The sequence below is a fragment of the Pestalotiopsis fici genome (assembly GCF_000516985.1).
Source record: "Pestalotiopsis fici W106-1 unplaced genomic scaffold PFICI_Scf_11, whole genome shotgun sequence".
In the NCBI taxonomy this organism is placed as follows: Eukaryota; Fungi; Ascomycota; class Sordariomycetes; order Amphisphaeriales; family Sporocadaceae; genus Pestalotiopsis; species Pestalotiopsis fici.
In genome coordinates, this window is record NW_006917101.1 from 1,872,196 (window position 1) to 1,895,814 (window position 23,619).

Sequence of the window (23,619 nt, forward strand, 5' to 3'; positions counted from 1 at the left end):
ATGGTCTGCAACCTCTAAACCATCGGGCCCCCGTCCGTGTGAAGCGCCGGTGCCGTGGCCCCGATGGTGGTGGCAAAGAGCTGTCCCGGCTACCTCTTGTGAATATCCGGACAGAAAGAGAGAAATGAGAAGTGTGTGCTCCTCTGGTATGATCGACATGCCAGGATTAGTAGTATGTGGGCTCTGGTATAGATAAACTCGAGTATATGCATTGTCATCATCCCCAAGGCAGATGACGACAGTCAGTCCATACAAGGCTCGAGCAGAATAGAAATGCCGAAGGTAAAGATGCGTCCTATCACGGAGTCGAGTCAGAACCCCCGTTTCTACGGGTTCGCTGTCACCTGCCAACATTGTGCCATGGGGCGTCCACTCTGGGTTGTTGTCGACCGGGTTTTCGGCGTAGTGTAAGGTTCTTCTGCAAGGCGTCATCGAATTATGACGGTGCTAGAGGGCGGGTTGAGCCCTTGTTGCAGACAGGACGGACGGCATCATGGTGATTTGGCGCAGATACGACTAGCAGGGCTTGGTTTATGGGTCCGCGACCAGTTCTGGCCTCGCAGTACTAATTATCCTGGCGAGCAAGCACCAGACTTTGTGGACTCTAGCGAGCTTCACTTCCTGGCCTGAGCTCCGCAGCGAGTGGTCATGGTTCGATCTCTGGATTTTCTTCGCAATGGCCCCTCTTGATAGGGCTCGGTTCGGGTCATATTATCTAATGGGATGCCATGTTTCAATCCATTTTCACGACCAGTCACTATATGCGTATCTCATTAGCCCCGACACCATCAGCCCTTTGTCGTGAGCACTGGCCATTCGGATAGACACACAGACCACAGCCAGATCAAAGTCATGGAAATGGTAATTCCCGAACCCATGGGGAAACCTGGCCCTATCCAGGACTTGCCTAATGCAGCAAAAATGTCGGAAGCTCGGTCCAACGAGGCTTGCCGTGTCGACGGTTATTCGCGAGCGAGCTCGAATCAGCATCCCTGAGGGCCTATTTCTGATCCTTGCGCTACAGAGCTGCAGACACCACACAAAGATATGCCCTGGTCGAAAAATGTCAAGCTGGCTGGTCCTTGCGAGACAGCTGCAACTTCATCCATGTTGAGAAAAACGGGCATAAGAGCACATTGCAGTTTCCTTGTAGTACATAGATGTGTCCTCCAGCAGCGAGCGCAGGCAATATGCGCTCAATAATCTTTTAGTCATTGATAGTTGTGCGCCGCAATATCCTCATCACATTTCCGGACCCGTAATTACAGTGGGAAGTCATTGCTCCGCAACCCCACCATTTCGGCCCCTTACGCTGTTGCTCCGGCAGCATCTTGTACACAGTAGTCTTGTTGTGCGCATGTACCGATACTGCGCGTGTGCATACCTCACTCAATTTCACAGTAGCTTTCTTTGCGCTGTTGTGCATGGCCAGAGAAGGGCGGGCCGCTCTTTTGACGTATTGGTCAACTTCTCCAAGAGCGACCAATTACCATGGCATTGGTGAATGTAAACCGGTGCATGCGTTGCAGATGAATGGCTGCTACATCATGGGCACCATTTCGCATTCATGAGTTTCCAAAACTGAGAGACGAGTGTTCCAAGACTTGGCCAATCAGTGTGTACTAATGTTCGCTTCTGGGGCACTCTGGGTCATCCGCAAGCGTTACATCGAGTCGATAGAGTATGCGGGTGTGCAACCGTTAGGTCCATTCCGGGTCCTCCCTTGAGTAGTACCTGGAGGGCATATCAGAATAGTTTTGGTGCTCGTTGCGAAGCCTGCAGTATATTCCAAATTGGCTCGCCAGGTATTCCGTTGACCCAGGTGAAGAACGTGACCTTGTCGTCATGCGAGCAAGCACCAACTGCTGCTGGGTAGTTGTTGGAAATTATTTCCAGTGCCAATGTGCAGAGCATGCCATGCCAGATAAGGGACAAACAAAAGGCAGGGTCCTGGTGTGTCAGCATCTCCGGACTCATCTAGACCATCCTAGCATCAGTTCCATATCGTCATCAACACGAACGACCCGGGAATGCAGGCTTTGGTGTGCCGCCGCCACAGAAGAAGGGGTCTCGTCTTGCCCTGCACCGGCATCTGTCACCCAACTTTGCAATGAGCTTTGGAAGACAACCACCACCCCGCGACAACGCTCATTGGTGGCTCCGGGCAACGACGACATATCGTCGGACAGGTGTGGGTGCCGAAGACGACAAGGAAAGTAAGCAAGAGTGTGCACACTACTGGAATGTGAGAGAATAATCACTTGGCTCGCTAGCAGCATCCAAATCTAGCAGACGCAGGTCCAAGAGGATGTGGTTAAGCGCGTGCTGCGAGCTGCGAGGCTGGGAGGTGTTCGAGTTTGTCGCGTTGCAACCCTCGACAACGACAAGACTCCAAAAAAGATACCTCAGGTGAAAACCGCGCGCGCTTGTCCAGAAGCGTGGGATGAGGCTCCACACACACACACGCACACACACAAGAAGGCATTGGCGATGTGAACCAGGTTCCCCATACCAAGCACCCCAGTACCCTACTTGTCGATGGAGCTTGCAGAGAGGAAAAAAGATGGTGTGTTGTCTGTCTTGGTCGAGGGAGGGAAGGGGGGGCATCCTGCCATGGGTATGGGTCTGCGGGTGTGCTCGACTATCGGGAAGTCTCTCGTTAGAGAAGAGATCGTGAGACTAGCGCGGCCGTTTAAAATGGTGTCGAGTAACTATGTAGAGATGGTGTCGATCACGTTTATTTTAGACATGCCCAAACGGATGGCCTCCTCTGATAGGTGGGATCGCGACGAGCTCGTGAACAAGCAGCCTCCATAGCCTACGGAATAGGTAGAATAAGTGAGCACGCGATCTCTGTTAGTCGGCATAATAAGCCATCGACGTGTGAATTAATAAAAAGATCCAGGAAACCTCGGGTCCGGCACCAGGCTGGTTGGCTGGCTGGGCTTGGAGCTGAGCCGAGCGGCTTGTTGGGTTACGTGTAAGTGAGTTTGTGTGTGTAGGTATGTTTAGGCAGGTAGGTCACAGCAACGTAGGTAGTCAGCATGCATCACCGACCGAGATATGTAAGGGAGACAGCAAGGAGGAATAGTAGAGGACATCTCGGCAGCAAGAAGCAAGGCCTAGCCGCGGGACAGGACAGAATAGGATGGAACAAAATGTGTGTAGAAACTGCACATGGGCGGCACTGCCGTGCTGAGTCAGAGAGATGTATGTGTGCCATGTAGAATACATTACTCAGTTGTATGTATGCATGTATGTATGTAGATTGAGGGTTTGAGGCTTTTCTGCAGCAGAAGAAGAAGAACAAGCAGGAGAGTGATGGGGAGGGGGCCGTTGATTGGAAGGGTGTTGCGAGAAAGATGATGTCGCCCGCATTCAGTTGCGCCTGCCTGGCCTTGTGAGGGGTAAAATCAACCGCAAGTCAGAACCCAGCATTTGATGTTTACTCATACATTCCTACAGGCGAACCAAAGCGTGTAGCTCACCTAGAAACCTACCCTAAGATACTACTACCATAAACGGGATGAGCAGGCGGGCGGGTTACTGACCATTGATGAATCCCACACTTGAGGTACATGCAACGAACTTGATTTACAGTAGGTACCTACATTTTTCAAACTTGACCGCGGCCCGTCAATCAACATCCAAGGCAGAGGGACCGTCCTACCTACGTACATACCTAACCTAGATACCTAATAAGCATGCTAGGTTAGTGACTACCTACTGCTACTTTTCCATACATCAATCAAGGGAAGCTAGTGGAATAATTAGCGGTTTCCTCTTGGGCGCCGAGTCCACACCATCTTCATGCGAGTAATTCTGCTTTTCCTTGTGCGCACCTAGGTCATGTAGTGTACAAACATGGCCATGCCCAGGTAAATAAAGAGCGTCATAGGTCATAGGTCATACCTGGGTATCGTGGGTGTGAGTGGGAATACTACTTACGCCCGTTCCGGATGTGCCGTTTCTTTGTGCCCACAGCGCCAGGACGAATGAATACGCAATGCGATGATGTGCATGATCGACTACATGGGGAGCTGGTAGTTTTGCTAAGTGGTGGCTGTAGGATGTTTGTTGTGTAGACTGGAACGGTAATTGGGTAGCTTGGTGGCACACAAGTAAGAATCAGCTCCGTAACCTAAGGATCGATAATGCGAATCAGCTTGGGGATCTTGGCAGGTGTCCCAAGGGCTAGTGCAAGATCCTAAGGTTTGGTAGGTTAGCGGGAAGGCAGCACGGTGTAGGCAAAGCAAGCGAATACCAGACACTCAACCCAACTCTTTTTTGACGTGCTACAAGATCGAACGGCTTGCTAAGTACTTCCAAGGTACACAGCCCCAAGTGGTATGGCACCAGAGATAATGTAGTGTAGGCTGGATCATAAGCCTATGTACTGCATGCACCAGAGAGTCATCATCAACCAATTGATCGCTGAACCCGAGGCACCCGTCGTAAACTTGGTAGTTAGCCATAAGCCATAGACGAGACATTCTCAAAGACAATATCAGAGGTAACTTGTTTTGTTGAAGGAAAGTGTGAGGGATAGGGAGAAAGGGAGGGGGGCACGCACACACGGGCACGTTGAGAGAGAAAGAGAAAGAGAGAGAGACAAAGAGACAGAGAGGCAGGTATCGAGGACGAGAGCGACACTGCCTCGTGGTGGATCACAGGGTCTTGTTGAAAGTTTAGAGGCGCCGGCGTACTTTTTTAGCCATCATATCATGTAGGTAAAATGCTCCATATATTCAAAGCTAGGTAGCTTGTACTTACCTTGCTAACTGCCCAGTTTTCAATGTTTTCTTCAATCGGGGGCCACTGAAATGGAGCCCTCTTTACCCTCCTCCAGCATCGAGATAGAGGTAGACTGATCAGGCTCGCATTGAGGAAAAAAAAGAGGGAGAGAAAACGAACCATGTGCTTCGGTCCGTCTCCATACAAACGCGTCGGGGAAGACTGCACTTGACTTGCACGTTGGGGACGAAATGCACCGGATGTCCAGAACGCCCTCAGACGCGAGGCACCACGTCGATCATCTTTTCTGGCAAGGCTTTTTTGTGGTGTCTTTTCCTCCTCTTCTCCAGATTCAACCCAGTTCTCTGCCTATCAGGTCACGCCCACAGAGCCTCGTCATGGTCCCATCAAAGCCTTACAGGGGTCATGCTGGACGGCCATCTTGGGGGTTTGTACGAATTGACGAATGGCGAGGTGGCCTATTGTTTTTTGCTGCTCCGCTTCGAGCTAATAAATTTCCGTCAGATAATCATGGGATCCTGCTGTGCTACCCACCTCAAGCCTCGCACCCCAGTCTGATGCCGAATATGCTCGGTGGTATTGATCCCGGATAACGACCCGCGGCTTCCATATATGTGATGTTGACTATTGTACGTACTGTAATATTCAAGTGCTTTTGGTTGGCGAGTATACCTACACACAAAACACATGATCCCCATTGCTGCCAAGAGCGTTTCAATACATGAAGAAAACTATTCATGGTCCAGAACGTAGTGAATATTTTATAAATATTAAACCTTTCAAGCGAAGCCGCCCGTCTCCATGTATAGATCAGTCTCATCTAATTATGTAGACACAAAAAACAGAGCGTAGAAGACGACAAAAAATGCGTCTTCCTCCATCCTCATCCTTATTCCCACTCCCAAGTGATGAGTCCTGTGCCCCCCTTTTGTTTTAGAAGCCAATAGAATAAGGAGAATGCAAATGCTGCACGCCAGGGCATATACACATATATGCCATGCAATGAAAGCAATGCGGGCAAAAGATCAGACAGCCGGCCCTCCCAAATACACCATATAACCATGTGGTGCTAGGTCTTCCATTCTTTTTTGTTTTTCCCCCCATCCAGATTAATCTACCCTTTCTTCCGTGATAAAACTTTTTGGGCCGTAATTAGTAGGAAATCCGTCGCCACTAGAGTTTGAAGGAAATCGAGCTCTGAAAATTAGGATCTCGTGCATCGTCGACCGGATAATGTCGATTTTAAATTACCCAACGAAGAAGAAAGAAGGCACAAAGACAGGAGGCCGAATGCTTTCGACCTCTGCCTCTAGGCCAACGCTTGAAAGGTCTGGTGTAAAAGTCTTCATAAATCGTGAGATCATTGCAAATATATGGAACCCTCCGGCGTGCACTACGATTCGGAGGGTTGTTGTACGAAATGTGAGCCATTTGGAAAGCTTGCAACAGCGGCTATCGGTGGGTAGTCGTGATGGTACGCGGCGGCATACAAGGCCTTCTCTGCCATGGCACGAGGAGTCTTTACGCGACGGTATAAATGCTCGAAGTCGTCGGCGCGTGCTGCGGGTGTAATGAGGCTCTCGTTTGGCGTCGGACGAGGCGACATACGCAGAGCATCGTTGAGATCACCATCTGGTCGGCTACCCCATGAAGTCTTGACTTGAGTTAGCGTATTGTCCTCGGATCGATGGTGTCTCAGATACTGACCTGGTTCAATGTAAAAAGGGCGTACAACTTGATCAGACCATGATAGTATCCGAAGATAATGGACACCGGAAGGAAGACGAGGTCTTTGGGGTGGCGTCTGAACAAACCCAGAAGCTTGACCCATTTGGTGAAGCCAAACATCCACACCAGCTGCGAGACCAAAATGGCAACGCGCGTGTCGTGTTCCCACCCCTCGCTGCCCCACCACATGGCAAGAGGGATCAGCACATCAAAGACGAACGCCAGGGAGGTAAAGGTCGCAATGTGCAGGGCGTAAGTGCACCACGGTTGTTGCCTATTTCAAAGAGTCAGGTTAGATTTGCATGTTCCAAAAAACGATTATTGTAACTAGATGGGGAGGTTTGCTCACCAGATGACGTAGCACTCCTTGAACAGGCTGGTATAGTTGCTTCTCCAGTTGCTGCGTGCCCATCGGGAGCACTGGTAGAGAAACTTCATGCCAGTCTCCAAAGTGGTCTCAATCTCACACTCGTCTTCGTACTGAATCCAGGTTTTCCACTGGTGGCTCACGAGCCATCGGGTCACAAAGTTGTCATCATCGGCGTTAAGGGTGTACTTTTGCCATCTTTCGTTCTTGAATCCATCCAAGAATGCTTGGCTCTGTAGAATCTCGGCTCTGTAGGCGCCAGTGCGGCCAGACATGCAAGAGGTTCCTCCATCCATTTTGTGGGTGGCCGAGATTTCAAAATTGCGTCGCTCAATGTAAGCTGCACCAAGCCAGTTCCAGCTTTGCTGGATCCACGAGCCGTCGCGTTCTCTGCGGACACGTTGGCAAGTACCAACGCCACCAATCTTTTCATCTTCAAAGGGAGCCAGGATCCAAGGCATCAAAGTCGAGGGCCAGGTAACATCGTCATCTGCCATGATAATGAGGCGAGTCTTGACCTGAGGAAGGGCTTCGCATACTTGCAGGCGCTTGTTGGCGATGCTGCTGCACAAGACACGGATATTGCGCGTTGACAGGGTTCTGACTAGCTTCTCCAAGCTATCTTGCTTGTCGAAGGTCGTTACCAAAATGAGCTCGTGGGGCTTGCAGGCAAGAATGCTTTCCAGAGAGGGTTTCAATTCTTCAAAGCAATTGTGGATAGTGGGGATGACCACGGTCACATCCTCGGCTGTGTACGACGGCTTCTCAGGAATTGGTTTCGATTTGTACGTCCAATGGCTGAAGCAATGAACAATGAGTCGAATATAGCGATGGAGCCTTTGAGCAACAATTAGCTTTTTGCAATTCCTTTTTGTTTTGTTTTTTTTCCCTCCCTCTCTCTTGATAAAAAATTTAAAGCGACCAATAGGATGCAAGAGAATTGGCATTCTTGGGGGTGTTGGAGTCGGCAGGTTTGGGGTCAAAAAATTTCAGGCTGGTGGAGGGGCATTCTCTGGCGTGCACATTTTGAGGGGAGGGGTGGGAACATACCATAGGATGATAGCGGTCCAAAACCAGAAAGTCGGCGACTGCACCAGATACCGCATACAGTCAGACACGGCCTGCCACATGGTGTCGAGCAGGGATGACATTGGGTTTTCCATCTTGGTTTTTTTCTTTTCTTCTCTTTCTCTTGTTTGTCTCTTTTTTTATTGCCTCTTGTATTTCAAATGAGTGCAATTGAGATGCCCTGGGTCTCCAATTTAAAAGACCGGAGAGTAGGCGTGTGGGTCGGACCGTTTTTCCACAGTCTAATGGCCCAGATTATGTTGTGAGGTGAGGTGAGAAGATGGGGTGGCCAAGACAGATTCTGTCATCGGATTGTGAGAACTGTGTTCTGTGGATGCCAGCTTTGGAGGTTTTTCTTCAACTGCTCGATCGAGACACAAGACGAGGAGAACCACGGGTCTGTTGTTCCCTATCTGTTCTTTCTTTCTTGGCTGTTCTTGGATTCGTGACCAATGAAGAACGGGCGAGGGTAGATCACCGAGATTAGCACAATCTTCCCGAGTTGTTGCTTCACGTTTTGATTATGCTGTAATCCAGATCGTGGTATTCCTTTTCAGGTGTATATACCGTCGAGATGAAGAATTACACATGCAAAGACCAAAAACGAATGGTGTTCACTGCCGCCAGGAGATGCGCAGATGTTTGCTCGAGAGGAGAGAGATGATTCGTCGAGAGAGATAGGCCCAACAACCGCAGTAACCCAAATACTGTACAGAGGACAGGAAGACAGACAGAATTCGTAGTTTTTAAAGGAAATAGTCCATTGCCCAGTGGACCTTTATTTTGAAAAAAGACAAGAAACGAGAGAGAAGGGGTTTCTAAGAAGATAGGCAAGATCGAGGGGAGGAGATGGATCAGAACTGGATACCGGAGGAAAGCATCAGGATATATAGGCCAATGCAGCGCGATATGGAACCACCTTTTTCGAGCAACGGTCAATAACGTAAACGATGGGTTAAAACGCAAGGAAACGGATACGGCCTGCTTAGTGTCTAGACTGGATTGACGAAAAGAGACCAGAGCACATTCGGCTGTCGATGGCAGCAAGCAAGAAAGTACTTGGGAGAAATGTGAACAAGACGTGCATAGTAGTAGTACTACTACTTGCTCCTCCTACTACATAATGACTAGGTGCCATTCATTACTTAGCTAGGAATGTCTGGCTGAGAGTAAAAGGTATTTTTTTTTATTTCTATTTTTTTTTTCCCTCTTCGATTGGGAGGAGGATGGGGAAGGGGGGGTCAGAGGTAAGGCAGGGTACAGTAGGTAGGTAGTAGTCTGGTCGCCAGGAAGAAAAATAAGTAGTGGTTGTCGTGGGTAGGTACTTACCTAGTTTAGTGGGTATCGGCCCACGGACGACGGGCTACATGCCTCCAACCATAGCGTATTTTTTTACGCCTACCTACCTTACCTACCGGCCTATCTTTCTTAGTAGTGTGAGCAAAGTAGCCACCAGACAGCCCAGCGACTTACCTAGGCCGCCCGACTTGACCCAGCGCTCAATCGAGTAAGTACAAGTCCCCTCAGCAATGCAACGGCTGACCAAAAGGACCACCTCCGACTAGTAGTAGTAGTATACCCATGACGAGGAGGAGGTTCGCCGGCCCGGGACTAGGGTTGAGAGTGTGAGTCTTTTAAGCAGGGAGTTGGGCTGGTCCGGCCACGCCCAAGGACACATCTCGTACCTAGGCATCTGCGCCCGCGGTTTTCTGTTGCTGTTGCTGCATCCTGATCGACTGCTCGGAAACCCTCGTTCGAGATTCATGAACAAATTTGGCCTGTAGTAGTTGAATCGGTGGCCCCTGCTGCCCCTCCCTCGCAGTAGACTGCAGAGGACCCTGGGTCATGCTGCATCACCCTGGCCAGAGGGGGTGTGGTGGGGTTGGCCTGCGCCTACAAGGGCCCTGCTAAATGAAGCGGCGTAAAGTGGACAGACAGGGAACGGGAGGGGGGGCAACAGAGAGGACCGGAGGGCAAGTAATTAGAACGGGGCCAGAAATAATAATTAATTGTTAATATTATTAGAATTGGGAAAGAGACAAAAGAGAGGCGTCAAGAAACGATGATTGTATCGAGATCACAGGTATCGAATAGCACAAGTAATAATAAGATTGTATAAGATCCAGGGGTTCACAAAAAGCAAAGACGAAAAATTAAGAATAAACCACAAAGTCGCGCCGCTGCATCTGCTGCCGCATCTGTCAACGCTCTCGGCCCTCACAGGCGAAAAAAAAAGCTGCACAGTACAGGCGTGGAGCGGCTTGGGGAACGATGCAGTACATCCGCGGTACATTGAATCTGTATACCCTGCAGTCCTCTAGAATCAATCAATGCCAGCAGCGCCTCCTCAGCCGAACTTCTTACTCGGCCGTTAAGCTTGTATCCTGTCTCGTTTCTTGCTGCCCGGGCAGGGTCTTGGGAGAGAAAGGGATCCCGTCATTCAAATGCTTGACAATGAGTAGCCGTGCATAATTGCACTTATGTCATTGGGCTTGCGGTTTGAGGTGGGAGGCGAATGAGAGTTCCTATATGCTGCTGCTATTGCACAGGCCCTTGAACTAGACGATTCGGTTGGCTGGAATGAGAGACAACTTGCGTCCCGCCCACGCAACGAGGAGACCCGGGTATGTCATCACATATGAATGTATATATATGTACGAGTGTGTGTGTATATATATGCGGAATAAGTCTACATGATATCCGTGTGAAATGATACAACTTGAGAGAGTCGCATCAAGCCGTATGCGTTGATGTATATCTTGGGGAAATGGTGGATTTATGGATGCACCAAGAGCAGGTAATATAAGCGCTATGTATTAATGTACGCATAGGTAGGTGGTGCAGATAAGTATGTAGGTATTGATGTATACTACTTACTTGGCTATTTAAACTAACCATGTATGTCACTTCGCTCAAGCAACAGCGCCGCCGCTTGTGACATGGGCACAATACTGACTTAGCTGTACCTACCTCCTCAAACATATGCACGGAGTAACTTAACAATAGGCGAAGATGCCGGAGGACTCCAAGGTTCTCGAATGCGGTAAAAGCGCCCTTTCGTCACGCAATCTATTCCTGAGCAGGGTCCTCTCGGATATCGAGATCTGAACTCGCAAGGTCGAACAAAGCCAACAGTATAGGCGCATGTGTTTGAATGTGAGTTTGTTTCATCAGTACGTCTGGGGAGGCAAACCCCGAGGGCAACGAGGGAGACAAGAAGAAGGAGACAACATGGAGGAATGAATGATTGTAGCATCCATGGATATGGATTTGTGAGCTTGTGGATGGGGCCAGAAAGCGCAATCGGATGATAACGGTTGGTTAGCCAAATTCGAGCTAGCTAGTTGTTTACCATGCTAGCCTACGCCGCCAGCCAGTTGTCCGACGGCTCTTTTTTTGCTCTCTGCTCTTCTTTCGCCTTTCCCCATATCAAAATGGATTGCACCATACAGATGCCTTACATAACTCACTGGTCTTTCTCCATACAAGACTATGGCATACACTAATGTACTGACCTGATGCTGGCCACCTACCTAGCTAGTAAGCGCGTACAGCAAGTTAGTGACTTGGTACAAGCAAGGTAGAGATAGGCAAGATAGTAGGTACTTTGAGCTGAGCACCATGGTGGATACAACAAACAAGTGTTGTCTCCCTCTCTGGTTGCGAAATAGCCCAGCTCCAGGTGCTCCATGAATGCTCCATCCCAACAATGGAGCCAGCCCGGTCTTCAATCTCAGAGATCCATCCCGCCCCAGGCCAAGCTCTGCGAAGCGCCGCGTCTGATCTCGCAGGGCCCATCTACGGCAGCGGGCGGGCAATAACGGGCCATCGTGACCCTCGAGTCGCCGCCTGGTCATAGCTACTCGTCTGGCTGTCTAGCGCCGATCTAGGGAGCCTCACCCAATGGCCGTGCGACGCTCAACGAACCGAGCAGTACTACCTATGTACCTACCTGGCATCCTGGGGGTCTGGGACACGAAGCCCTCACTTACTGGATGGATGGTCCGATATTCGTTTGTCTGGCCGAAGGCTGGGACCCCGGTACGACGGGATGTGGAAGCAACGAGGCCGTTGATTTGTCGTATACTGGCTCGCCGAGTTGGTCGTAAAGAACGACGAAAGTCCTGGGGACGGAGGACCAAAAAAAAAAATCCATCAAAGTACGTACGTAGCTCTCCTCGCCAGTTTCCCAATTTCCATGTCGTGATTGTAAATTAGATGGAGCCACTTTTATTTATTTTTTCTTCCTCCATATCGCCAAGGTCCCGTTCAAACATTGCCGAACGGCTTGCTGATGAAAATATCCCATGGCCGAAGAACTGCCTCATGGGTATTGATTGCTCCGGGCCAGATCCCGTAGCCGGCTCGTGTGCATACAATGAATGATTCACCTTGACCTCACCGAACCCACTCGTGGCCCTCCAGAGCTTACCGTCATCGATGCAAGGCACAAAAAGGTGATGAGCGCAATGAGTCGACTGCTATTTTCAGACTGTCCAAGAACGCGCAATGCACATTGTAATCAAGCCACACGCAGCTTCTGGGGAAACAGGAATATCACGGCCCAGAGTGGTAGGTAGGTAAGTATCAAGGTGAGCATTGACAATATCCACGGGCAAAGAGTCTGACCGAGCAGCATCAAATACCTGTCAAGAAATTGACCTGCTCCAGCAAGACGACAGACATGAGCCAGGGCCCGGGATTTGATACGTAGCCAGGGAGAGATCAATGGCGTCTTGAGAGAATTATCTACAGATCCGGGCTTCACGTCTGTCGCCTTCCAGGTCCAGAAACCCAAGTACAGGTTGCAGGCCATTCGTTGTTGCTTACTTGCCTGGTGTGTTGTATATTCTCTATAGGGATGAATAAAGTACAAGCAAGACACGAGCGTGCACATTCCCTTGTGCACTATGAAACATTTCCGAATCTGAGCACCGAACAAGCATTCGGATCAGGCAAGGCAGGAAGGACCTCGGGGTGTTCCTTGACGGCTCATTCCGCGGCATGCTTGTTTCCCTCGTTCGCTCCCTCGCTCGTACGACACGACCCTACACAAAGCCAGAGCCGCATTTGCATTTGGCGTTGTCGCCTCGTGCCAGGTGCTTGTGTGTGTATGTGCGCGCGCCAAAAGACATACATACAGAAACCCCCATTGTCAGCCTCCCAGCTGGAGCCCAGCCAGTGCCCATCCAGTCCAGCCTCTTCTCCTCTGATGTCGAGACAACTCCACCAATCTTTTTTATTTCCATCTAATGGCCCCGGCGCCCTGGCCTGAGTGCCCTGGCATTCCCCGTCCAACGGATCGCTATAATAGTGGCAGCAGCTTGGGCCCGCTGATCCCATTTATACGTACCTAGCCTAATCTGCACGGATTACTGCTCTGCTCTCCCTTTGCCATGCTCAATGGCAGAAACAAGAATAACCGACCACCACGTCGCAATAAAAACAGACATGACCTCTGGCACCCCCCCTGGCCACTGATATGAACTTTATTACAATGTCCCTGAGAGCACGTGCAATCAACGCTTCCCAGCAGAATTGTATCGCTGGAGCTCCTCATGAGCGACGTTGTTTAACAGCATGGCCTGAAATGATCATGCAATCGGGAGATGACCTGCCGATTCAGAGTATTATCCCGACGGGGCTTCTCTCCGCGCGTCTCCATGGGAAAGTTTGCATCCCAGTCTCAACTGGACTGGGGCGATGATCAAACCCTGGCGACCAGAGCAATCGCTCGGTGTCCGCCCGGGGTTGTCGCACTACTAGAGAGACCTTGAACAGGGTTTGTTCTCTTGACCTCACAAGCAAGCAGGCAAGAGAAGATACCGTCGTCTTGCGAGCGCACCTTTGTGATCACGGATCCTTTCCAAATCGCAAATCGTCAAACAGTGCTGGCAAAAAGGAACGCCCCATGGCGACGGTCGCGCGCGGCTGTATAAAGTGCGAAATAGTCAGTACCAATGAGCAATTGGAGACTAGCAACGGCGACACCAAAAAGATCGGCTTTGTCATTTCGGGACTTTATAATTGATCGACAGAGGTAAGCCATTGGCCAATGATGTGTTTTGCCGTGGCCGACTCTCGGGACTCTCCTTCAAATGCCCCGGCGTCTAGATCTTGGGCTTTCATGGTGTGGACGTGGGTATTCGTCAAGACCAATGAATGCTATTCTTGACGCTTGCGTGCCAAATGCGAGCAAACCACAAAAAAGACCATTGTGTGTTTGCTGACGCAACATGCGACATCAATTGTCAGCCGCATGCCAACATACTCCAACTACTACCACGTTTTTTGCTTTTTTGGATGCTGAAGAATGAAGATTTGTTTTTAAGGTTCAAACGTGCACATGCCAAAGCAGACGGATTCATGAACAACCCACGTGGCATGAAGAAAAAGAAAATATGTCCTGACTGCTTGGGTTGTACTACCACCGAGTCGACGCGGTTCCTTCGCCTATTGGAATACTCGTCTCGGCAAGTGACAAGGAACCGTTTCTGGCTGCATGCGTCTCGCCATGCGAAGCCTCGCTCAACACCGAGATTAGTGGCGCTTCTTTTAGCAGGGTCACTTTTTTTCCCCCCTTCAATCCAGCAAAGACGATCTTTGCGTTCAAGGAATTTGAAGCCGTGTCGCGGGCTGCTTCGTACAAGACTCCTATATTGGAAGCTTTGACATCTCTATGTTTTGTGAGTAGTGGCAACTAGGTATGAACATTGTCAGAACATAATGTAGCTAGCAAAGCTCACACAGCCGACACTACCGGCCTCCACGCTCTGAAGAGATAAAGAGAGGGAAAGAGAGAGCTCAACGATGCCAAGCTCCACGGCCTATGGTACGCCAGGTATATTCTTGGTATGTGCTTTCTCTAACCGATGACATTGAACGCTGCTTTATAGTACATACATGGCCTTGCGACTATGTAACAAGAACGGTGGCTCATAAAATACGAAATTGTATTTTTGGTTGGTTACCTTGTCCATGCTCCAAGTTTTTCGCTCCGGGGCCCAGTGTATAGGTACGCTGCACACGATCCATCCATGACAGACAGACACACCAATTTTTCACAATGATACGAGTGGCTTTGACGAGTACGCATGCTTTTCCCGTCCAATGCATCTGAAAAATCCTTTACATACAGAAATCAAGATACGCTTGGTTGCATCAGGTGTTAGCGATGTGTGACGCCACGTCTGCAGAAGCTGTATCATTCGGAACTGGTCTAGCATGGATTTATTCCGTACACTATTACTCGTTACATGGCAACCCACTAAACTCAGGTGGTTACCTACTACTACTACTACTACTACTCGCCAACCAGCCGGCGATGGATTGATTGATTGATGGCTTGCTTGCCTACATTGTACTTGCTTGGTTGCTTGCTTGGAATGAGCAACCACACACAAAGAAAGAAAGAAAGAAAGAAAGAAAGAAAAAACCCCTACCTACTGCCTGCCTTTGCAACCAAGTTCATTTAGACCACATTGCGGCAGATGCAAGTCACCTAAATAGGACCCTCGGCAATGCAAGACGTCACTATAGCCAGAGTCACTCATGTGTACCTATTCGGATGCAGGCAGAAAGTAGCATATGCAAGGACTTGCACCCTGGTCAAAATCATCGTCATGCTGAGAAGCTTGACAAGCGAGTAGGCACTGGCTTCTGGAACATGCGTGCGGCCGTCTCATGTGGCTACAGAGGAGGAGGCTCCGACGATGAGAGAAAAGTTGGGGGTTGAGTCTTCTCATGCCTGCCATGCAACAGCCCAGACTGGTGGGGGGGAAAGTAAAGAAGCAAAGACGACATGAGACGAAGGAAGACGGATGGTGGTCGTTCTGGAAAGGTCTTGGTCCGTCGCACGTCGCTTTGACCCTACAGCAGCGAGGTAGGTCGAGCGATATACTGCATGCGATCATACCGCCGGAAGACGAGCCGCGCCCGAACTTGCATCTTCAGGAACAAGTTTATGTACCGAACCAGCCTGCAACGGAATTTACCTTGCAGAACCGGCATGCGTGTCATCTGTGGCCTCTTGGTCGCTCACTCCGACGAGATGAGGCAGCGGCTGGGAAGGGAAAAAAAAAAATTGTTTGCTCATTGTGAACGAGCCCAAAAGAGTGAGTGCTCGCAAAAGGCGGTTGAATGCTGCTGTCGCAGGGGGCAGCAACGCCATCGTCTTGCTTGCTGATCAGTGCAATTCAGCGCCAACCTCCCGGTCACAGGACCTATGCAGAGAAAAACGGCCAATTCACTCCACCAGGAGAAAAAGACTAAACCTTGCCCACTACAAACCACATAGAGAAATTCTGCAACTGGTCAAAGAAAAGTGCCTACATGGGCAAAGACATGAGGTCCATTCCATTTCCCATGCCATGACCGCTTTGGCTACACCCCCCAATCCCTCTGCCTTTGCACAGACTGTTTCCAACTCTCGAGCATCGGACAGGATCCACGGCCGGCAGGACAGGCCGTGTTCCTGAATATCGAGCCTGGCAAGCTGGGGAACTGCACTTGGGACTACAGGGCATTTGGTAGCATCACCGACGAGCCCCTCCCAAATTGGCAATCCATACTTTCGCCTAGGCCTGGGGATCTTCCCGCCTCAAATTAGCGCGCTCATCATGATTTGGGGTTTGTGGAGAAAGCGACACTGGGCTGTGTTTCTTTATTCTCCACGGACGACAAATCAGGTAACCCTGCTTGTCCGTACGTATACGGTAATATTACCTACCATTTAGATTGACACTGATCCCTTCAGCCTTAAGGAAAAAGAAAAGAAAATACCACAGGTCGCGTTGCAACAACCTGGCAATTAATAAAGCTCGAGATTTACATTGCAGCGTTCCCGCAGTGGCTGAGCCGTTACAGGCATTCATGTTCGCAATGGGGAAAGAGAACCATATTACCTCGTCTCAGAACAACTCATACTATATCCATTCATACTCCAAACAACGGCCTTCTATAGACGGCAAATGACCAGTCCCTCGTGTAAACAAACATACGGCCGTTGATTACAAGGTAGAGGGAGATTGATACATGGTCAAGAGAGAGCCGCCCCGCCAAAAGTGAGCCAGCCATTGACAATCTGCAGACGGCTCATAGGTACTACTGCATATTGGTAGGCCAGGTCCTGTAGTCGACAGATATCCCTGGGGAATGAGGACCGAGGACATGTAAGTGGCCCATCCACATTTTCACAAATTGCCGTACAATCGGGGATATGCACCGACCAGGACGGCACTCGCGCACTATTGCCACGAGCTTTTGGCGGCAGATCTAGATGGTATTTGTTTGTACGACCAACAAGCTGCATTGCACTCACTCTTGTGCACCATTAGGGCGTTTGTTGGTATCATGGATAATAGCTATGTACCTAGTAGGTAATGATGCCTGCCCGCACTTGCGCGCCCACACTTACAGCATTCCTATTTGACGGTAGCATTGATATAAGCTTAGGCACTGGAGCAATCTTGCATCGCGGAGTAAAATCTGACTGGTGGCTGTACCTACGTCAAATGAGATTTCCCATGGACTCCAGTTCTCCAGGAATGCACGTTTCTTTGGGTTTCAAAATTTCCCTTAGTTTTTTGACATACGAGCAAGTGTTGATATTGCATCGATCCTTGGAGATGGTTTGGCATCATCATCGTGCCATTCTGGTCTTGAATATGGTGGGAGAGTTTCGAGCTTCCCTTTACCGTGCCGAGGCTTTGCTTGGATGGTCCCAAAGAAGTTGCTCTCCAGATCCACCGCGGACCTATTACGGCCCTGTCCAGAACGAAGAGCGGATCGACAATTTGTTCAAGCACATTGGTTTATCCCGCAATATGGGCATAAAAAAAAAGACACATTCGAGACGTGCTCAATACAGCTTGAGATGTATCGGAAAAGTCACTATTACCCGGCATGGACTTTTCCCACAAGTCTAGTTCAGTCGTGCATGATGGCCTTCTTGCTTTGCTCTCTTCTCCCTCCCTTTGTACGGCATGCATTTCCTGCATCTGTTGAATTTTTTTTTTCCTTTATTCCTCTTCTTCCAATAAATGGCCATGTATGCATCCATTTAGCGGCCAGAACGAGAAGTTCCCCCCGGCAATGATGACCACACACGGCTTCTGCCACGCATATGAACAAACATTTCAGCCAACCCCCCCTCCCCTGCGACCCCAGAAAGCGGTAGAAGCGCTTAGCGACCACGCAACCTCGTGCTTTTTCTTTTCCACTTTCTTACAATGCATACATACTTTTCTGGGTAAAGTAGTAGTACGTAGTAACACGTAACAGCAAAGTAAGCAAGGTACCTTTTTTTTTTCTGGACCTACACTACAATTGGACACACATACACTACTGCAATAACCTTTTTTGAGGGAGAGCTCTATATTCGGCAGCTGCCAATGTCAAGGACGTACGTCCGAGTGAAACCGTTTCCAGACCCTGAACCCAGTGGGAAATTGGTCCACTCCACGGGAACAGGCAACGGGGAACGACTTTCGTGCTTCCGGTGGGTATCGAATCTGGGTGACGCGGACCCAAGGGTTTGCGCGGATAAAGTCCACAAACATCACTCTGCAGACAGTAGTAGCAGTAGCAGTAGCAGTAGCAATTGTAAGGGCCATGACCGTTAAAAAGTTTTTCTCATTTTTATATCTTTTAAATTCCATAATTTAAACAGAAGATTTAGAAACGGCCTGAGGCAACGCAAACGGTAAGTCGTCCTTGTCCACATTGACGTCAAAATTGACATGTTGATTTCCGTCTTGATTTATTATTTGTTTTATTTTTTCTCTCTTCCTTTCTCCGTCTGGCAGGCCAGAGTGACATGGACCCCCCCAGGCCTGGCCTTGCCTGGTTGGCCCGCATATGAGTGAGTTGTTCACTCACATGCAGTAGTCTCTGCCGCTACTCTGGAGTAGTATACCTTTTCAACCTCAGTTTAGACCTATACTTTTTCCCAAATGTCTGTTGAGAAAGTGGCTCTTGAGACAGCGAGGTTTTTTTGCCCCCTCCCCTTCGTTTTGGTATTGGTGTTTTTTTTTGTTGTCCGAGTATGAGTCGTGGGTTGTACGCTTGTCCACAGCCAACCATTTTGTGCTGCTCACACGTAAGGTGGCTATTTGGAATAACAGCTCGAAAACAGCCTCAAACTTTATCCCCAGTTTGCCCTGAACACAGCAATCTCCATACTAGAGGTGACTTGATTATTTTGTCCCTGAATGATATCGTTCCGCGAGGGTCAAAATCACTAGGCTACCCTCAGCATCGGACTTCAAGTCTGGGATTCCTTTGATTTGCCCCTCCTCCTCTCGATGGAAATATTTGCGAATGACAATGACATAGTGGTCTTAGAGGACCATTTCCCAAAACGATGAGTGAGCGAATCAGAGATGAATAAATTTGCTCACAGAAAGAAAAAAACACCCACCCGAGAGGTTGGTAGACCATCACTTGGTGGCGAGTCTTTATTGTTTCCAAGAACAAATTACATCATCGTGCACCCATGCCAATCAATCCCGTCTTCGCAGTCGATCTTGTCGAGACTGGAGAGCGGTCAAATTTTGTCATTTCCCGTGGCATGACTCGATTGCCTATTCTGGCTCACTTTTACTCCATAGTCGGGGGGGGAAAAGATTGTGGGAAGGCTATGGCTCGACTCAGACTCACTCGGCAAAGACCAAAAAAAATCACCACCCCTCATTAGCTGCATTCCAGGATAGGTTAATCATGTATAGTCGCATAGCTGCAGAAAGATCTACAACCCAAGCCAAATTGACATGGAGAGGGGAAGGAGGAAAAGCCAAACACGAAGAGGAAACAAAGGACCAGCTTCTCCGGGAATCTTTGGATCTCCGGGAATCTTTGGATCTTCATTGCATTTTGCTACATCTTTATAGGAGAGAGACACGGCGCTGCTGCAACAATAGATTACCTAGTACACAGCTTGCTTTCGTGCTTCACCTTATAGGTCAAAGGTGACGGCAACCCGGGGCGGGCCACTCACTCTCTTTTTCTTCCATCCCTGTTGTGTTTTGGGGGGAACGAGGCTACTTTACTCCCTTGTATCCAATTGGGGGATGGGATCTTTTTTTGGTCCTTATGAGCTCCCTCCAAAAAAAAAATCGTAGATCATCCCCCAGCGTCAATGTTTCCGATTTGCTAGGAATTTGGAATGTGTATAATGCTGCAGATGGGGAATGTGTCAGCTGATGACATTTTTTCTCTGCGCTCTCTTTCGCACAAGGCAAAGATGATCGTCAGCTGTTTCAAAAGACATATATCTCGGAGCCTCGATTTCCGGCATCGAGGAGAATTGCCTCTGATAGATCCATTGTCCTGCTGTTTGTCTATGTGCGACAAGGGATCGTCGTCAGATGTCGAGTGTTACCGCAGTCCCCGGTGTTTCTCTCTAAGTCCTCTATCTTATCGGTGGTTCTCGGATGAGTTCTGTGATACTCTTTGCATCTTCAAACGTCATTTTCACCTCATCTCACATTATAGCCATGGGTGACCCCGACTCCATCCATGATATCAAGGAATGAGCATCTCTTGCGGCCTTATTTGATGACACCTGACCGACTTTACAGTGTTTCTACATCAAGGTCGCTTAAAAAAGAAGTACAGTAACCGCAGAACGAGTGATTCCAGTTTTGGATGAGGGCCAAGAGCAAAGACAACAGCCTCAAAAGGAATTGAGATATAAGGCGAGATGTAATAGATTTAGGTAAGTATTCATCGACAAACATAATGTCACCAACTGGTACATCGTGTTTCTACAATGTTCTGAATGCGTGCGCATGTATCTACTATACATAGCTAGTTATATAAAGGCCCGTCTTTCGTGAGAGTGCCCCGATCGAGTTTCAAAGACTTAGGGTACCTTACCTATTGCGAGCAGATGTCAAGATATTCTAAGTGCCATAGTTTGGAATTTCTTCAGGAAACAGAACCTTGCTAATCTAGCAACGCGGACCTCGAGGTAATGCCCGTCGAGTGTTAATCAATCTGCATGCGAACAATGCAATGAGTTGTGTTGTTATTATGATATTAAAAAACACAAAAAGAAAGAAAAGAAAGAAAAAGGCTGACGACATAAAATAGTCCCGCTTCTGTCATCCAGCCCTCTCTCATGACAACGGAAATTGGAGAATGTGCAAGCCGTTGCACGCAATCTTGAAATGGCAATAGTCCAAAGTTTGGCATGTGGTGGCCAGAACGGCGAGCGCTGCCAATGCATTTGTCTGAATCTCGGCCAATCTTTCTGAAAAATCAAACTCAACCTCATGCACGTAGTTCTGATAAGATGGCCCACGGCGGGAAACTCGGGGCTGTTCAGACGAGCAGGTCTTCCTATGGTTTGTAAACACGGGTTTCTACGTTGTCCCGAAACACACGAGGAATGGCTCTTTCAAGTTGGACCAGGCGGGACTGTTCGTGGATCTGGTTATTCAAATCACTGGTCACTGAGCTGAGCTGCCCAAGGACCGTCAACTCCGATCCAACTGATCAGGCCCATACCAGCGTCCTTTGGGGAGCATCCCGCTCCTTACATGATTGTATTGCATCCAAATGGGATGTCTTCAGCACAACAGACGGTAAGCGCGTGATAATATCTTCATGTCCTTGGGGGCCCTCTCACGTGATGCCTAAGCCACGTCCGCTGTGTCGTGGACGCACAAGGCATAAAGCGACTTACAAGACCAGACATGCAAACTTGACGCAACTACTCCCGAGGGTTCCCGCCGGAATACCAGGACATCCTTGCCGAAACATTTCCTTGCGGGAAATCCACTGATGTAGTTAAGTATAAAAGCTGAGCACAAGAATCGCATCAGATACCAACATCTGCTTCCAAGAATCAAGCATGGAGTCATGCACCATTGTCAATCTTGTAGCCTGACTATTTGGCATGTACCTAGCGAGGAAAACGGTAATCTTGAGCCAAGTGTTCTTCTCATCAGTCGATTATAACAAGTCGCGGGTGGTTATGCTGTGCCAAGTCTAATAGATGTCGTCGTATAGACATATAATTATTGAGGAATATATATTCACCACTAGGGGAAATGGTCAGCGGTGGTTGGATGTTCAGCCAACGCGGTCTTCTCTGAACCATTGAGGCCGCGCAGGATCTGACTTCGGATGTTATTCCAGCTGAGTGACAGTGAAATGATCGTGATCACTTCTTCCCGTACCAGAATCGAATTTGCCAGCATGGGATTGTCTCAAAGACGACTCCATTCATAATCAAGCTATTTTAGTGGCAGATGAGGGTCTGGCCGAAGCACTTTGACCAGATCTCTTACAGAGGAAAGAGGAGGGAAAATGCTCAAGTTGGTTCAACGCCGGTAACGCTTCCCTCTAGTTGATCTTGTGTCAGGAAATTGTATGCTCGGCCGAGCGACGCTTTGAAATGTTGAGCCAGCGACACTGGCTCGCGGAGCAAGTCATGACCATCACACAAACAAAGAAAGCTCCCCACGTGGTAGACTATAGACGGGCAAACACCGACCTGCAATTTGATCGACGGGGTGTGAGGGACTCTGCAGTAAGTCGCTTGCCAGCTAATCTTTGGGCCCTTTTGTATTTTTTCCCTGTCTGCGCCCTCTCGTTGCGAAGAACTACTGGTATGAGCACCATAGATGTAGCCCCGAATATGACAAAAGTTTGACGAGTTCTGCAGCATTTTTAAACTGGATTACACCTTTTGTTCCTCATCACGCTGGCCTGAAAGGTCGCAGAAAATTTTTCAGCCAGAAGCGCTTTTCAAAAAACGACACGTACTGTATACAAACATATAACCCAGAAATAAGGTGGCAAGATTGAGAAAGAAAATCCTATGATTTTATATAAACTTCCAAGACGTCAGAGAATTGTGGTGACAACATTGACACCACTGTGTCTTGCATCGCTATCAAGCATGTTTTACGACGTGCCCACGAAGACTCAGATTCACGGATTGTGGGTAATTCGAGATTGTCTATCTGCAAGAGCCTAGGTGTTATAAGCTGGCTAAGTTTTCCGTTATGATCCATCTGATAACGAATTTCCAGCTAACCGTATTTAAAGCCTTGTATACCTCAGTTGCGAGCCGGGTCACAATGTATCAAGTAGAGCCTGTGAATATATGCTGCAAGGGTGGACATAGATTCCTGTGATGATGAGGCGAAGACAGAGAATATTATCCCAGAATGGAAGCCAATCATCTTTTGCCCTGGGAAGGCTTTCAACAGCTCTGCCTTTTTTTTCTTCGTCTTTCTCAGTTTTCTAGTTAGTTCGTGTTCTTTAAAAAGCAAATAAATTCTTCGCTCACCATCTCATGAAAATTTGACTGATTCTCATCAAGGTCCATCGTGTCTTGCAGACGTCATGGATATGCTCTTTTATCAGCTGCTTACTTTAATGCTCAAGACTGATCCTCTTGGCGATTGAATCTTCAGCGTTAAGGTCAACTTTGGGTGTACTCTGGCTAGACATGTCTGCGACATGTGGTTGATCGCTCAGCCTAGCCACTAGAATGGAAAACGTCCGGAAGAGTCGAGTGTGCTACTATCATATCACTTGTCTTTTCTCCAGTGCTACAGGAGTCCATGATTGGAGTAGGTCTATGTATTCGACTTCCATGAATATGGATGATGGTTTAGTCCCTGTCTTGGACGACGTTGAATATGTAAAAGGAACATATTGATACTGAACGGCAAAGGAGGAACACA

At 48.8% G+C, this 23,619-nt stretch overlaps 1 protein-coding gene across 1 annotated transcript; it reads right to left on the reverse strand.

The window, feature by feature from the left end:
* Window positions 1-6,148: 6,148 nt before the first annotated feature.
* Window positions 6,149-8,013, reverse strand: PFICI_13562 (uncharacterized protein; the record flags this gene model as incomplete). Its single annotated transcript, XM_007842143.1, has 4 exons — window positions 6,149-6,409; window positions 6,463-6,757; window positions 6,833-7,687; window positions 7,901-8,013. The coding sequence occupies 4 exons, from the start codon at window positions 8,011-8,013 to the stop codon at window positions 6,149-6,151; spliced, it is 1,524 nt and encodes a 507-aa protein (XP_007840334.1).
* Between the last annotated feature and the right edge of the window lie 15,606 nt (window positions 8,014-23,619).